Source organism: Ziziphus jujuba, chromosome 4 (genome assembly GCF_031755915.1).
Source record: "Ziziphus jujuba cultivar Dongzao chromosome 4, ASM3175591v1".
NCBI classification, from domain to species: domain Eukaryota; kingdom Viridiplantae; phylum Streptophyta; class Magnoliopsida; order Rosales; family Rhamnaceae; genus Ziziphus; species Ziziphus jujuba.
Window position 1 is genome coordinate 6999543 of NC_083382.1, and position 18164 is coordinate 7017706.

At 32.7% G+C, this 18164-nt stretch overlaps 1 protein-coding gene and 1 long non-coding RNA gene across 3 annotated transcripts; both read left to right on the forward strand.

The window, feature by feature from the left end:
- Nucleotides 1-464: 464 nt before the first annotated feature.
- LOC112491187 (uncharacterized) lies at nucleotides 465-6273 on the forward strand. Of its 2 annotated transcripts, none has more exons than XR_009638539.1 (4): nucleotides 465-1623; nucleotides 3982-4036; nucleotides 5092-5295; nucleotides 5392-6273. It is a non-coding gene; the product is annotated as an uncharacterized LOC112491187 (long non-coding RNA). The 2 variants fall into 2 exon arrangements; XR_009638538.1 differs by having other exon boundaries at nucleotides 487-1623; nucleotides 5955-6273.
- Nucleotides 6274-7780: 1507 nt separating this feature from the next.
- Nucleotides 7781-16259, forward strand: LOC112491263 (uncharacterized). Its single transcript, XM_060816211.1, has 7 exons — nucleotides 7781-8161; nucleotides 9982-10778; nucleotides 11278-11374; nucleotides 12431-12763; nucleotides 12918-13228; nucleotides 13717-13813; nucleotides 15425-16259. Exons 1-7 carry the CDS (start codon nucleotides 8047-8049, stop codon nucleotides 16096-16098), a joined length of 2424 nt encoding a protein of 807 aa, XP_060672194.1. The 5' UTR covers nucleotides 7781-8046; the 3' UTR covers nucleotides 16099-16259.
- Nucleotides 16260-18164: the final 1905 nt, after the last annotated feature.

Genomic DNA, 18164 nt, shown 5'->3' on the forward strand with positions numbered 1-18164 from the left:
ATAAATGTTGAATAAAGAAAGAAAAGAAGATTAAAAACTAAACTTCGCGTGCACTCAATTTCATTTTTCTGAAGCTTTATGTTTACTCTCTCTATGATTTATGCTGAAAGTGAAACAGACGGATTCAAAACATCAAAACATAAATACACCAATATTTATAGTACTTACCTCTTCAAGTTTATAATTGTCTCGTGAATGTACTTTAAAAAAAAAAACAAAAATGACAGCACAAATTTAATAGTAACTTTATTATTTCGAGGCTATAATAACTTTATTTTATTATTTCTTTCCGCAATTCTTTCGTTGTATTATTTGTTTCTGGAATTGTTAGATGGTTTTTTTTCGTCACTTTTACTTTTTCAGTCAGAGGCTCAAAAGCTCAAAGCATGTGAACTCACAGTAAATTTATTTTTTTTTTCATTTCAAATTTTTTTTCAATACTTTCAGCATCATACTTGATTAATATTTTGAAAAAAAAAAAATCAAACAATCAATCATTTCGGCTTTCTTCAATTTCGGCTCTCACCCTCTCAATCAAATTTTTTTTTTTAAGCCAATAACAACCGAAAAAGCAAAAAAAAAAAAAAAAAAAAAAAAAAAAAAAAAAAAACACCCAATTTCCCAATTTCGGCCTCTCTCTTCTCTTCCCTTCTCTTGTCTTCTCGTCTCTTCTCTCTGTGAAAACTGAAAACCCCATCTCTTCCCCCCCTCCGGCCGGCCATCTCTTCAAGCTTCTTCTCCCGGCCGACCAAACACACAGCAAACACACACACAAACACACACACTCGAGAGGGCCGAGACTCATAACCAGGAATTAAAAAAAAAAAACAAATTTCTTTGCCTTGCTAGCAAATTGACACTTTGACAGATCGTTAATGGCTCGCGTGAAGGGGAATTGGCTAGCGTGAAGGGGAAAAAATTAGCTGCCTCGCTGGATAAACCGACTGCCTCGATGGAGAAACCGACTGCCTCGCTGGGTGACTGGGTCACTGCTCTGCTGCTGGGATGCTGGGAAATTGGATTGATTTTTCATTTTTTTCTGTATTTTTCTGCTGCTGGGATGCTGCATCAATTTCCCCTCATTCCCCCCCCCCCCAACCGAATGATCCCCTCATTCCCAATCATAGTTTTTTTTTATTTTTTTCTGTATTTTTCTGCTGCTGGGAAATTGAATTGATTTTTTTTATATTTTTTTCTGTATTTTTCTGCTGCTGGGATGCTGGGAAATTGGATTGATTTTTCATTTTTTTCTGTATTTTTCTGCTGCTGGGATGCTGCATCAATTTCCCCTCATTCCCCCCCCAACCGAATGATCCCCTCATTCCCAATCATAGTTTTTTTTTATTTTTTTCTGTATTTTTCTGCTGCTGGGAAATTGAATTGATTTTTTTTTATTTTTTTCTGTATTTTTCTGCTGCTGGGATGCTGGGAAATTGGATTGATTTTTCATTTTTTTCTGTATTTTTCTGCTGCTGGGATGCTGCATCAATTTCCCCTCATCCCCCCCCCCCCCCCCCCCAACCGAATGATCCCCTCATTCCCAATCATAGTTTTTTTTATTTTTTTCTGTATTTTTCTGCTGCTGGGATGCTGGGAAATTGGATTGATTTTTCATTTTTTTCTGTATTTTTCTGCTGCTGGGATGCTGCATCAATTTCCCCTCATTCCCCCCCCCCCAACCGAATGATCCCCTCATTCCCAATCATAGTTTTTTTTATTTTTTTCTGTATTTTTCTGCTGCTGGGAAATTGAATTGATTTTTTTATTTATTTTTTTCTGTATTTTTCTGCTGCTGGGATGCTGCATCAATTTCCCCTCATTCCCCCCCCCCCAACCGAATGATCCCCTCATTCCCAATCATAGTTTTCTTTATTTTTTTCTGTATTTTTCTGCTGCTGGGAAACTGGATTGATTTTTTATTTCTGTTTGCTGCATCAATTTCCCCTCATTCCCCCCCAACCGAATGATCCCCTCATTCCCAATCATTATTTTCTTTATTTTTTCTGTATTTTTCTTCTGCTGTTTGGTTAATTGGATTAATTCTTTGTTTGCTGCATCAATTTCCATTTATTCCCCCCCCCCGAACCGATATATCCAGAAATTTCCACATTTTACCATCGACAACCCACCCGATCTTTCCACCTTATCCACCCAAAATCCGACATCTTCACCGACAATGGCCGATTCCGTCGACTTCCATCGATTCCGGCGACAGATCGACGACACGCGTGCAAGAAACGTTTCCCCCCCCCCCCCCTGTCGGTGTCGAACAGCGTCAACAACGGAAATTATCGTCGACATTTCCACTGTCTCGCCGATTTTTACTTCCCTGATTGCAACTACAGCATTTCCCCTATGTAGGAAACAATATGGGTTCACCGTTGGCCATTGCCTGTTTGAAAGTCTTGATCATACTCTTTACCATGCTATTAGATTGAGTAGTCGTTATTATTCTGTGCAAGTTTTATGGACTTGCAAAGGCTGCGTGTAAATCAAAGACTAGGTATGTGGTTGACACCCACCCTAGGAGGGCATGTCATGCTCAGAAGCTTTTCTTAGGGGAAAGCATGCATAAAAGAACTCCCTAACAAATATCATCACCATAGGCGGTTGGCCTTTACATATGCTAGTACTGCCAGAGGAGTTATATTTTATAGGTCCTTAAGGATAGTTTCATTCTTAGAGCCATAAGAATGAATGATTCTGTTGGAAATTGTTATAAGTGGGTGATTACATAGCAGCCTATCATGAACTCTGATGATATCCTCTTAGAACTGTAAATATCTCCAAAGCTTATTTCTTTAAAGACTCCTTGTATTTGCTCGATGGACCTTGGAGACCGACTAGAGAACGTGAACTTTATTTTATTGATCTGTGACTGTAATATATGGCCAAAGTGACTTTCTGAGTACCTTTCTATCTCAGCTCTTCTTGCAGATTGCTCGATTTTTCTCTCTTTCTCTTATGTCGCCCTTTACAAGTTTTGTATGTAGTTGTGATGCAAGATGGAAACAACCTCTAAAAACCTATCAGAGAAGAGGAAAAACAGATTCTAAGGCCCAAACATTAATTTGGCATGATATAGGACAAGATGGGCTTATTTGGGATCTTCAAGGATTTTAGTAGATTAATTTAGTTTTCTATTTTTAATTAGAGTATTTTATTATTTAACTACGTTTCCTATTATTTTAGTTTCCTAATGTTATTAGATGATTTTAATATAAATAGGGTTCTTTGTAATTCTTGGAGGAGTTAATCAATATTACAAGAATTTTATGAGATTATTTTCTCTGGTTTTGTGTGATGCAAAACAAACTTAGGTGTGATGCCTAGGGTTTTGGGAGTGATTCCTAAAATCAATCTAGTGTGATACTAGAATCCTATCTATTTCTTTCCTATTTTCTTTCCTATCTATTTCTTTCCTATTCTCTTTCTTTCCCTATCTATCCTACATCAAGTTCCTTATGGTGCTCATCATTTTCTAATTCATGAACCTCAGCAACATATTTTTCCTTTTAGTTGAAGGAAGAGTTTAAGCAAGCTCACCTATATTTAGCTTCTTCTTCTTCTTCTTCTTTACTTTTTTAGCATACTAATTCTTGTAAACCTTTTAGTTATTTATTGATCTTCTTCTTCTTCTTCTTTATTTTTTTTTTCTACTATACTTTTTTAGCATACTAATTCTTGTAAACCTTGTAGTTATTTATTGAATGCTGGTAAAATATGTTACTCACATTTTTTATCTATGGGAATGCGTTGATAAAATGTTAGTTAACTCTAACATTCCTTCTACTTACTTCAATTTTGGAACTTGATGCATCTATAAACATGCATAATTCTTCCATTGTGTATAGTTGGTTTCTACGTGTACTCGTTTTTATCTTTTGGATTCATATATTTGAAATGAATTGTTCTATTTTATTTTTTTGGTTTGTTAGATATCATTTACTGCTGTTTAACAAGGTGTGCATCATATGACAGGTGAATATGAATAGTATATAGTTGCAAAGGGGGTTGTACAAAGTGGGTCGAAAAGGTACTCACGTTATGCATTTCTTGTAAAATGCCTTCCATTTTATAGTTGTAGTTACTTATTTATGAGTACATATGTGCTTGGTGCTCACTACTTGGTTCAAAACAGATTGATATTGATTGTAATTGATTCACGTTTTATACATACATACATATATATATATATATATATTCAATTCTTTACGTAATTGTTTATTATATGAAGGAAAGGCAGGAACTAGCAATGCTTTTTTTTTCTTTTTTTCTTTTTTCTTTTTTTAACATACTTTTTCACGAAGTTTATTCTTCTGAGTAAATGAATTTCTTGAATATGTTTATGGAATGAGCATGACTTAAATTAAATCATAGAATTCCTAAGGTTGTTATTGTCATTGACTCGTTGTTCATATAATGGTCAATTTCATCATTATTTTAAGGTCTGCTGATTCAAGTGACTACATGTTGCATGCAAAGCAGCAAGTTATACTATTAAAAACTTAGCAGGAAACTGAATATAGGACCTATCTACGTAAAGCTAATAGAGACTTAAATCATTTAGAATTACAAATTGCAGAGGATGGATCCGAGTATATGCTCTAGAACCCATTTGGAAAATCTGTTGTCTGTTGTGTTGACTTGCTATACAAGTTTGGTATGCTTGTTATTGGTTAAAGCTTTTAGAGTTGATAATAGCTTAAGATGGTATGAGAGCTCTAGTTGCCCATCTAATCTTGCGTCAGTTCCTGGTAACACCTACACTTGATAATTTATTGTTCTTCATGGATAAGATCTCACTTTTTGTCTTTCTATTGATGGACCTATCCATGAAAGAAAGTGTTAAGTGTGTATTGCGTTTCCTTAATATACATAGTTTAATCATTTTCCTTTTAGCTCAAGTCTTTCATATTAAATTTTCTTTTAGCTTAAGTTTTTCAGATTGATGGTAACTTAACTTTTGTTTCTCAATGGTTATTTCTTATTCTGTGCTTAAAGTTGCATAAAATTTATAGTGTGCTTAAAGTTGCATAAAATTTATAGGGTGGCAGTTGACTTAATGTACTTATATGACCTTCCTTGTAGGTTGTGACATAATTATTACATAAGACAAAGGAGTATCTCTGGTCCATGCAGAAATATCTTCGAGCGAAGTTCTAGTTCGGGATTGCTCAAAGTATGGTACCTTTATTAACAAAAACCTTGGCTCAATGGAGAAAGTTCATCAGTTCCCAAATAAAGAAACCACTTTAAGAGATGGAGACCTGGAACTGATAATGCAACCTACAAGTACGTTAATATTATAACGTAATATTATTTGTCTTTGTTATCTAGAAGTATATGAATTGCCTGGAGCATCAGGTGATGCAACTTTTTTTGGTTCAGGGTATTCACATATTTGAGAATGCACATCATCATGAAAATTTTATAATACGATCAAACCTAATTGATGCTGGAAGATTCCAAATGTAGTAACTTCTGTTGAAAGTGACGTGATCTCTGGCATTTTTTTCCTTCTTTTTATTTATTTCTAATCTCCTTTTAGAGTTCTGGCAGTGGCTTGATGGAACTTAAAAGATTGATGAGAGTTTTTGTGGGATGGTATTGGGGAGGGTTTTAAAGGGCATTTGGTTTCCTGGGAAGCAGTATGTAAAAATATTCCAAAGAGGGTTTAGGAGTGCCTTAACTCAAATATCTCTGGAGGCCCCCCCACCAGAGCATGGATCCTTGTGGTTCAAGTTATTGAAAAAAGCAAGGATGGTCTCTAATCTAACGATTGGAACTCAGTTATGATCACTAGAGTAATGCTCGGAAATCCATGGAAGCTTATATCACAGGATTTCATGCTTCTATCAAAAGTAAAAAATAAAAATCACATGATTATACTAGACATGCGCTGCAAATTCTTCTACTATTCATGTTTATTCCTTGTGATGGATATCATGTAGGTTTTATTTTGTTCCACTAACTTTCTGGGACTGCTGCTTGAAGACCTTCCAAGTGAATCATCCCCTTCAAGACAAAATTTCATCAATTGGTCAGTAAGGAGGACATTTTGTGAATGACGGTTCCCATGCGTAGCTGCTCAACTGTTTTTATTGTTGCAAATGCTCTCCTGATTTGGATTTTAGTTTACTGTTGTTCTATTTGTGTGTTTATGTTGGCTTTAGTTTATATGGCTGGGTCATTTTTCTTAAAATTTTAACTTTAGGACACTGGTGACAACTTAATGTCGTATTAGAATTCAAAGTTATCTACTTGGTCTTCTGTTCAAATCTTAATTTATTGTCAGCACATGTCAGGTCCACTTTATTTCTGGTTATTGAGCACGCCTATATGTGAGGGGAGTGTTAGATATGTTTTGTTGATTGGATTTACACGGTTGGTCCACTTTTAATTTTAGTATTATATGTGTATATATGTCCATGTTAACTTAATATTTACAATTAGCCTCGATTCCTATCATCTTAATCTTTTAGGATAGATTTATAAATTACCATGTATTTGATCTGCTTGTCTATCTGTATTGTATTCAAAAATTTTACTCCCATTTATGGTAATTTATTGTTCTGCACATATAATACCTGCTTTACGTACTATTATTGTGAATCTAGATGTGAGGAGGGAACGTTAGTTTGTGCTTGTATTGAATTTCTTAACATGGAGCCACTATTTAATAGGTGCTTCTAGTAAAATTCCATGTTGATGATATGTTGGGATTCTATTTTATCTTTGTTTTTAGTAATGTCAACAAGATGGAACGGGATCAATTTTTAAAATTTCATTTCCGTTCTTGTGGGGAATTTTTATCTTGTTTTCGTAGTTTTTTTTTTTTTTTTTTAAGAGGCAGAGTGGGAACGGAAATTTTCCAATCAAGAACGGGACAGGCTGGTTTTCTCTGTTTATTTATTTATTTATTTATTATAATTTATATAACTATTTGTGAGAAATTTATATAAAAAAAAAATTTTTGTATGAATAAAATGTAATAAAAATATAATAAAATATATCAAAATTTAAATTTATAATTATAATAAAATATATTTTTAAAAAATACAATTGTTCAAATATATAAAATATAAAAAAAAAATAGACAAATACAGGTGGATTAGGTTTTGATTTGATTTTTTATTCTCAAGCTCCGATCTGTTCCCAATTTGGACCTTAATAATTTATTTCGAATCTATCCTGCAATCCTGATGTTTTTGGAAAAAAAATTATCCTGTTAGAGGTGGTGCATTACAGTTTTCAATGTGTGCCGGTAAATTTGATATTAGCATGTTATCAACACCACTGTATTATCTGATGTTATGTTGATGTCATCATGATAACATCAACAAGCCAAAAACCACATGTCGTTTTCTTTTTCTTCTAGATGCCGCTGGTCTGATGTCATCATGATAACATCAACGAGCCAAAAACCTCGTGTCGTTTTGTTCTTTTTCTAGATGCAGCCGGTTTTGCGGGTAGGCCCATTTGCTGTGAAACATGTCCCGCAACCCAGTTTAGATCCGACTGGAAAATCCTTTTCTGATCACTATTTTCGGCCATTCCAGCGGTGGTCCGCTGGTTCGGTAACAGGCAAATGGAATCCATATCCAATTTTGATCAATTTCAGCCCAAAACCAATGAATAATCAATTTGTATACCACTGGTTTTTAATGGATTACACAGTTTTTCTTTGTTATAGACCAAAAATTAAGGGTTTAAAATTGTTCCATTCCATACAAAAATATCATTTAATAAAAATTAAAAAAATTATAAATGAGTTAATGATTATGTCAAATCTTAATATTTATATATATCTAACAAGTAGTGCAGCCAGCTGCAAAATGTTGCCGTAATGATTTGTTTTGTTGAAAAATACAGAGATCATAATTGTTTGGGAAAACAGTAGAAACAGGGACTTAACCATTTAGTTGGCCAATTCAATTCCTCCACATTTCCTTTCTATCAACCAATCCAATCCTTTCTGCATTTGGTATTAGAGCATCTCACACCCAAATATGAAGGCAGAGAGAGACAAATCCAAGTTCCAAGATGAGTGAACTGCAGAAAAAGATCTGGAAGGGGTTTCTCAACGAAACCCAAAAGGAAAACCTGCAGCATGGAGACCACATCTATACGAGGACACGAGCCAATACCGAAGACCACGGTAACCTTCCTCTTCTCCTCTTTTGAATTCATGCCTCACAGTACTTTGTTCTTCACAGACCCTTTTTTCTTTTTTTCTTTTTTTCTTTCTTATTGTTATGAATTCTAAGAACAAAATCCAAAAATCTAAAATTAAAAACAACACAGAAAATTTATCGAGGTTCGATCGAAATTAACCTACGTCCTCGTCTGCTCCGGTGTGAAGTTTCTGCACTATAACCAGCTGCTCTCTGTTCTTTTTTATACCTGAAGAAGGCCATTCCTATTCAATCTGGTGTACTTTTCTTTTTAGGGATGGACAAAATCTAATCCAATCCATTTTTAACGGTTTGGATTAGATTTTTATATCAATTGAATTGGATTGGGTTCAAAATATTATAAATTGCATGGATTGGATTAGTTATGGATTGAAAATATAAATCCAATCCAATTTAATTCAATTCAAATAATATATTATATAACTAAAAAATTATATATTTTTTTTTTATTTTTTTTATTTTTATATATTAATTTTAGTATATTTTTTTCATCTTTATATATTAATTTTTAAATTTTTTTTCCATTTTTATATATTGATTTTTAATATATATATATATATATATATATATATATATATTTTTTTTTTCTTTTACATTCCCAAATCTCAAATTTCAAATCAAATTGTAAGTTGTAACCCTAAACTAAACATTTACATTTGTTGCCACCCACCACCAATCCATCACCATCACCATAATATATATATATTTTTTACATCCCATCATATATATATATATATATATATATATACATATCTACATATATTGTATCCAATTGTTACTTATATATATATATATATATATATAAATGTTTAAATATAATTTATTGCTAATTTTATTGTTTTGATTTTTGTAGAGCTTACAGAATCAACTAAAATTAGTGAACCTGTCAACGTTGATTGACTTATGATTTAACAAAGTTTTAAGATTAAAAAAAAAAAGAATTATGCATTGATTCTTGAGTGAATGAATTTTGACGAATATATTATTTTACATTATTTGTTTTAACAATTTTAATTTGATTTTATAGAAGTGAGATGATGACATTAATGTTTGCTATTTAATAAGCGCATGATGTGTGTTATTTGCTATATTTTCTTTTTTATTTTTCATTGTACACTATGTTGTATTATTCTAATTGTATTTTATGTTTAGATAATTATAATTTATTATTTATATTTTATATTTGGAAAATTTTTTATTTGTATTATATATTTATAAATTAGTAAATTTCAAACCGATTAACCAATTCAAACTAAACCGATCATAAATGGTTTGATTTGGTTTGGATTAAATATTTTAATGATTTGGTTTGAATTGTAAATTAGAAAAACTGATATGTATGAATCGGGTTGTATTTCGGTCTAAAATCAAACCAACCCAATACATGCCCATCCCTACTTCTTTTCCTTTAAAACGCACCGTTTTCTTTAAATGAAACAAAGCTTTTTTTGATATTCCATCTTTGCTAAACGACACAACCTCAACCATGTTCATTAAAGATGCAAAAACGGCATAGCATTACTTAAATGAGCTTAGTCATTCTGCTGATGTGGCGATCTAACAGAAATTCATAAACGATGTCGTTCTACCAAAAAAACCAGCAACCATCAAACTGCAGCTTCTACTCAGCTCCTACTCTTCTTTGTTCTGCACAATTTCAAACGAGCAAACACACTTTTACAGAAGTTTTTGAGGATTAAATTCTCACACTTATGAATGAGAATCTGAGTTCTTCACCAATATGAAATCTACTTAATAATTTTCCTGATATATATGACTTCAGGAATATATTTGTATGATGAACGCGTGATCCACTTCATTCAAGGTCGACGAGGAGCAAGGTCTGACGATCATCATAGGACATGTACAAAATGCAGTGACCATGATCGATCAAGTTTTCATGGTGTGGTCTCCTCCTGCGTAGATTGTTTCCTTTCTGGTGGAGATAATCTCTATCTCTTTGAATATGGTGTTAATCCAGCTCTTGTCCTCGCCAAATTCGGAGGAGGTACAACTATTGCACCTGATGATCCAGCTGAAGTTGTGCAGGACCGTGCATCTAGTTTCCGAAAGATTAATAGCAATGACTCCTGTAGCCACTACCGTTTCATAAAAAATGGTAAAGACTTTGCAATGTATTGCAAAACAGGCTTGGTAGTGATAGACAACATAATTTTCAGCAGAAGTTGCCCAACTGCAGGAGTTTTCTGGGCTAGTATTGTCACTGGCTTTCTTTCTCTTCAGCAACTCACAGCTGCTACTGTGGCAGCTACATGTTTTGTCTTATACTGCATTTATATATTTGGTTCTGATATCGGAGCCCGTCCTAATGTTATTAAAGTGGATCGAGTAGAGACATTGCCTGATGTTGATGAGAAGTTGTCTTCTGCTGCTTTGGGCTTCCGACCTATTCAATCCTTAATTGACCTGTTCATAGTATTGCTGATGACTCATTTCAATATTCAGTGGCTATTAAGAGTAGTAATGCGGTCTGAGACTCTTCAACTGCGGTCTGAGACTCCTCGAGGCGTCTGGATTCTAGCATGGATCATATATTACTACTCAGCAATATTACAAAGAGTATTATCTTCTTCTTCTTCTTCATCATCATCATCATTATTATTATTATTATTATGTAAAAATAAAATAAATATTTGGTAAATTAATTTAGTGATACTTAAGTCTTGTTTGTTATAACTTTTGAGAAGCTATTTTTGACTTTTAAAGCTCAAAAATTACTTCTAAAAATGTTTGGACAATTTTTTGAAAATATTTCAGACCTCAAGGCTTCCAAGAGCTTTTAATAAAAGCCAATAGAAAATAGATTTTTAGCAAGTACTTTTGAAAAAAGCAAAAACTATGCCAAATGAGGCTTTACTATAAAGTGTTTTTTTGTTTTTTTAATCATGTAAGTACTGTCTATGTTAAAATATGTAAGTGGACTACTAACAAAAGGGAACAAATATACATTTCTTCAAAATGAAACACAAAATAGATGAACTATATATGATGAAATTTACTTTCTTTTTTATTTATGAAATAAAATTATTTACTAAGAAATTAGAAGTTCAATATCCAGAGATTGTTTTCAAACAAGATCCATAAAAGGCAGCTGAAGCGTGGAGATCATATCTACACATGGAGGCACGAATCCTGGAGTATCTATGCCCATCATGGTGATAATCTTCTTTATCTCCATATTTCTTTCTTCTTATGTTAAAATTATGGTATTTAACATGGATTCTTTATATGCATTGTTTCTTTACCATTGTGATTTTTATTATGACACCCAGCACCCAATTCTTTTAACTACATATCATTATCTTTTATCTAACTCAAGTACTTGAACCATGTTTGGCTTGTGATAGAGTTTCAAGAAATCCATTTACTAAACGAGTTTCCACAGAATTATTATTTCTTTCTAGTCTTTATTAGTAGTTGGAAATATTGAAAAGGATGGCCATTTAAACAATAATGTCAAACTAATTCCCGATAAAATGTGAAAAAACATCTATATATTTTGATGAAACCACTTTCATCTCAATTTTTTCAAATTAATTTGTCACAAATCAAACAGGGCTTTAAGAATCCACTTTAGTTCTTAAAGTTGTGGCTTAGTAAGTCGATAATCCTAAATTATTAGTCTTATTAAATTGAGGGGACAATTGAGATCAGCATTACATCATAATTTCGCAAAGAGCAACATTCTTTGTTACTTTGTTTGTTCTTTTTCTTTTTATTTCTTTAACTAGTACTTATTTTTCATGTTTATGCAAGGTTGCTTCTTGTGATTTATGTAACAATTTAAAAAAAAAAAAAAAAGGTCAATAGCGGTCATTTGCTTTGCTGATATTTTCTATGTTTGTTGTGTCGAAATAATTTTTTGATGATTCTGTAAGATGGGTTTTTGAGCTTTTATAGAGATATATAATGAGTGTTTGATTCTCATTTTCAGAGAGAGAGAGAGAGACGTGGGTGGTGGTGAATGTGAAAATGTGAATTAGAGCAACACTTCAATCAATCGAAAGCAATCGGCTTTCATTGGTGACCTTCACACCAGTAGGCACAGCCATTGCCGGCCAGAGTTCATTTTAAGAAAAAATTTAAAACTTTAAATTTCATTTTATATATATATATATATATATATAAGAGAAAAATTAGTAAGGGTTTGTTTTGCATTGCAAGTAGAATTTCCCTTTACTTAATAATTTTCCTGATATATATGACTTCAGGAATATATTTGGATGATGAACACGTGATCCACTTCGCTCAAGGTCGACGAGGATCAGGGTTAGATGATCATCATAGTAGATGTCCAAAATGCAGTGACCATGATCAACCAAGTTTTCATGGTGTGGTCTCTTCCTACATAGATTGTTTCCTTTCTGGTGGAGATCTCTATCTCTTTGAATATGGTGTTAATCCAGCTCTCGTCCTCGCCAGACTCGGAGTAGGTAAAACTATTGCACCTGCTGATCCAGCTAAAGTTGTGCAGAACCGTGCATCTAGCTTCCTACTGATTAATAGCAATGACTCCTCTAGCTACTACCGTTTCATAAAAAATGGTAAACACTTTGCAATGTATTGCAAAACAGGCTTGATAGATAGTGATAGATAACATAAATTTCAGCAGAAGTTGGCAAACTGCAGGATTTTTCGTGCCTATTATTGTCACTGGCTTTCTTTCTTGTTAGCCACTCACAGCTGCTACTGTGGCAGCTACATGTGTTGGCTCATGCTGTACTTATATATTTGGTTCTGATATTGGAGCCCGTCCTAATGTCATTAAAGTGGATCGAGTAGAGACATTGCCTGATGTTGATGAGAAGTTGTCTTCTGCTGCTTCGGGCTTCCGACCTATTCAATCCTTAATTGACCTGTTCATAGTATTGCTGATGACTCATTTCAATATTCAGTGGCTATTAAGAGTAGTAATGCGGTCTGAGACTCTTCAACTGCGGTCTGAGACTCCTCGAGGCGTCTGGATTCTAGCATGGATCATATATTACTACTCAGCAATATTACAAAGAGTATTATCTTCTTCTTCTTCATCATCATCATCATTATTATTATGTAAAAATAAAATAAATATTTGGTAAATAAATTTAGTGATACTTAAATCTTGTTTGTTATAACTTTTGAGAAGCTATTTTTGGCTTTTAAAGCTCAAAAATTACTTCTAAAAATGTTTGGACAATTTTTTGAAAATATTTCAGACCTCAAGGCTTCCAAGAACTTTTAATAAAAGCCAATAGAAAATAGATTTTTAGCAAGCACTTTTGGAAAAAGCAAAAACTATGCCAAATGAGGCTTTACCATAAAGGTGTTTTTTTGTTTTTTTAATCATGTAAGTATTGTTTATGTTAAAATATGTAAGTGGACTACTAACAAAAGGGAACAAATATACATTTCTTCAAAATGAAACAAAATAGATGAACTATATATATGATGAAATTTACACGCTTTTTTATTTATGAAATAAAATTATTTACTAAGAAATTAGAAGTTCAATATCCAGAGATTGTTTTCGAACAAGATCCATAAAAAGCAGCTGAAGCGTGGAGATCATATCTACACATGGAGGCGCGAATCCTGGAGTATCTATGCCCATCATGGTGATAATCTTCTTTATCTCCATAATTTTTTCTTCTTATGTTAAAATTATGGTATTTAACATGGATTCTAACTTATGTATTGTTTCTTTACTGTTGTGATTTTTATTTTGACACCCAGCACCCAATTCTTTTAACTATATATCATTATCTTTTATCTAACTCAAGTACTTGAACCATGTTTGGCTTGTGATAAAGTTTCAAGAAATGCATTTACTAAATGAGTTTCACGGAATTATTATTTCTTTATAGTCTTTATTAGTAGTTGGAAATATTGAAAAGGAGGGTAACCCTGCCATTTAAACAAATATGTCAAACTAATTCCCAATAAAATGTGAAAAAACATATATATATTTTGATGAAACCACTTTCATCTCAATTTTTTCAAATTAATTTATCACAAACCAAACAGGGCCTTAAGAATCCGCTTTAGTTTTTAAAGTTGTTGCTTAGTAAGTTGACAATCTTAAATTATAAGTCTTATTAAATTCAGGGGACAACTAAGCATTACATCATAATTTGGCAGAGAACTACATTCTTTGTTACTTTGTTTGTTCTTTTTCTTTTTATTTCTTTAACTAGTGCTTATTTTTCATATTTATGCAAGGTTGCTTATTGTGATTTATATAACAATTTTAAAAAAAATGTCACTAGCGGTCATTTGCTTTGCTGATATTTTCTATGTTTGTTGTGTCATGTATAATGTATATAGCTCGGTTGAATACTACGCCCTCTGAATGGCTTTTTTTGACAATCTCGGTTCTAACATCTTCCTTTTATTTCTCTTTCCATTATTGAAAAGAAGAGGGTCAAGAAAAAGAAAAAAAAAAAAAACTGTTTTTGTCTGTACATATAATTTGAGTAATTGACTGTCTCTGTTTCACTTGTGTCCATGATTGCATGAGAAACCTCTAAGTTAGTGGAGGAATATTATGTAGTTTTGAACTTTATTGAATGAGAAATCTGCCTATTGTTTGAAGCATAGAATTGCTTTTAGATAGTTAATTAGGATTAGGTAATTAATTTAAATATATATATATATATATATATATATATATGTGTGTGTATTTTTACTTGCATATATGCTGTCTTTTCCCTGAAGCAGCTATTTCCTTCCCCTCAATTGTAGGAAGTGCTTGAACAGAATCTGATGGAATATTTGACAAGTTCTTTAATTAGAAACCAGACTGCTTAACCAAGTCTGGGAAAAAAATGTTTATTGTACATCTAGGCTAAATAAGCAAAGTTTATGGTCATATATATCTTTTCAATATCTCTATTTGTAATTCAGCAATATAAATACAATGATCGACATATGTGTACAGATATATATATCCAAACAACTTAAGCTTTTGGAAGAGTGATAATAAATTTAATTAACACTATTTTAAGAAGATTTTAACTTATACATTAGTTTAATCTCTTTCACTTTGTGACAAACCATGTTTATGATAGTGATAGGATAGGAATCCTGATTCGTTCTCTTATAGTATAAAAATTATACAATCATGACCACATCCACATATACTAACTTTATAAAATTATATATGTCTTGATGAATTGGCCACCATGGGGTTAGCTTATTCTGTCTTGCCATTCATGTGACTTGGCCAGGCATATATGTCGGTTACGGGAAAGTGATCCACCTCATTCGTGGAGGAGACTATATTTTACCGAGCTCAGCTTCATCAGACATTTGCACAAAGACTAGCTCCTCCACCGCCAGTAATCAAGAAAAGAAAACTCGTGTGGAATGTTGCAGCCTAGATAGTTTTCTTGATGGTGGTGAACTCTATCTCTACAAATATGGTGTTAGTCTTGCTTTCTTTACCGGCAAACCTCGAGGTGGTACTTGTATCCTTGGCTCTACTGATCCGCCTGAAACTGTCGTGTACCGTATCCGCCGGGAGCTGAACAATGTTTCTGGAGCTGGTGCCTACAACCTTTTAAACCGCAACTGTGAGGACTTTGCAATATATTGCAAAACAGGGTTGCCTTCGAGACAAGGAATTTTTAACCTTGGCAGGAATGGGCAGATAGCATCTTACTTTGGTGCGTTTTTTGCTATCATCTTTTTCACATTTGCATTCGTGACTAGCAATCCTATTGATGTGGCAGCTACGGTTTATTTCATCCACTCTTGTTTTAGAGCTGCTCTTGATGCTACACATTGTGGTAAAGCTTATAAAGTTCGACTTAAGACATTGCCATCTTGGATACGTCGTGGTCGTTTTCCGGTAATGCCTCAATTCATGTCTTTTGGCAGAGACAACATTTTGAGACTCTGAAAGAAAATCAAAGCAAGTAAAATCGTGGATTAATTTATGATTTAAGTAAGGATTTATATGGGGTTATTGATTGAGTTTTATTTTTAATGAATGATATTTGCTGTTTTGGAAGTTAAAACATATAAACTTAAAAATTTTGTAGTGATATAGTTTGCAGGTATTTATTCTAAACAAGGTCCGTCCTGGGATTTTGGGCACGTACCTTAAGCCTATTTTATAGGTTTAGTTTTTTCTATTAATATTTTAAATAAATAGTAAATATAAAGATCAAAAACAAACATTTTTATTAAAGAAAAAGGATTTAAAATTACATGCTAAAATACTTTTACTACTTACTAAAAGCTCGATTAAAATTTATTCATTTACCATTTTTAAATGCAAAATTAGTAATTAAAGTACTCAATCGAATTGTTGTAATCCATTTGAATAATAAGAAATTAGAAGAGTGAGAGTTTCTTTGTGACCAAATATTGTAGCTTTGTTGAAGGCAAAAAAAGAAGAAAAAAAAAAAGAAAAAGATAATTATGGTTTGAAAAATTACAATACCATTTTAAACATATTGATTATTAGTTAATAGGAAAAACTTAAAATAATAAAAAGGGGTCCATCTTGTTATTATTTTTACTAGATAATTTAATATTTCAATTTTTTAAACTATTTTCAATTTTTTAATAAAATTAAAAAATTAAAATATTAGGAGACCTAACCAAATCGAGGCCTTTTACCATTGGGTTTTTTTTGAAAAATAACCACCATAGAAGTCTAAAATTGATAAATAACAAAAACTTTAATTTTATTGAATAATAGCCATCATTTTACATTTTCGTACCAAAATGCCTTTATTGACCAAATTGATAAACAATAAAATTAAAAGGCTTTTTGTTTATTCTTTTTACATTTGCAAAAAGGTTTTTCTGAAACCTCGCCGTTCTTCTTTAGCCACCAGTCCCTTTCATCCCTAAAAAACCATAAAGACAATGGAGGAAAAGGAAAAACGGCTTCAAAAAATCAAAAACCATAGAAAGCTACCAAGAAGTAAACACAGGATAGCAATTAAAAGGTGGTCGGTCGCCATTTACCATGTTTCTTTCTTTCATTTTCTTTCACCATAGTTGCTGATCTGCTGGGCCCTAATCAGATGCAGAAAATATTACTGATAGAGGGAGAGACAGAGCCTCAAGAAAAAAAAATGGAGATTGAAATGGTAAATTATGATTTACTTGTCTTTCTTTTTTGCCTATTGAATTAGTAATTTCTAACTCTTTCATTTCGTTTTTTTAATAGATTTTAAATTTTTTTTATTGTAAATTCATTATTTTGCTTTTTTGATAGTTTATTTGATTTTGAGAATAATATTGTCTAAGTGCTAAAAGATTTTATTTTATTTTCTTTCGACTGAGTATGTGTATTGAAAAGGGCTAATTGGGGCCGATTTGTCTGTATTGTGCACTCTTCCTGCAGCAGGTTATCAACTGTCAGGACCCGTCCAAAATTCCTCCCCGGAACCCTAGACAAGCCCTGATCCCAGGGAAACCCAACCGGACCCTCCAATGGAAAATCCGGCAGAACCTCCCCTAAGGGATGGACTTACCACATATTTCCTGCACAGAAAACACACTTCTATATTCATCCCCTTATTCCTCCTATGTTACTACAATGTAATTCCACAAATTTGCAACACTCCAAATTAATAACAGTAATCCAGAGCATAATCAATACATAAATGTCCAGTACAGTATACAGAGCATTATACAAATAAATATGAAATTAATACAATGACCGACAAAGAAGTAATACAGGATGGAGAGGAAAAAGGAAAGGAGATGCTCCTTGGACTTTCGGCAAAGAACTGAGACGTCGGGCTCGCCCCGGACGATCAACGTCTCCCAAACCTGGTACCTATGGGAACGGAATTTAAAAATGTGAGATGTTAATCATCTCAGTGAGTGACTCTATCTACTATACAATTATAATACCACGATAATTAAGTAGATAAATAATAATTAATTGGAAGTAATATTTTCTCTCAAAACCCTTACGATTCTCTCGGTTGGAAAAGTTTCCCT

Bases quoted from the DNA above. Each gene is read 5' to 3' on its own strand.
- LOC112491263 (XM_060816211.1), top strand. From the start codon at position 8,047: ATGAGTGAACTGCAGAAAAAGATCTGGAAGGGGTTTCTCAACGAAACC. The intron at 8,162-9,981 runs GTAACCTTCCTC...ATATGACTTCAG, and splicing joins AGCCAATACCGAAGACCACG to GAATATATTTGTATGATGAA. The intron at 13,229-13,716 runs GTATTATCTTCT...TTCAATATCCAG, and splicing joins ACTCAGCAATATTACAAAGA to AGATTGTTTTCGAACAAGAT.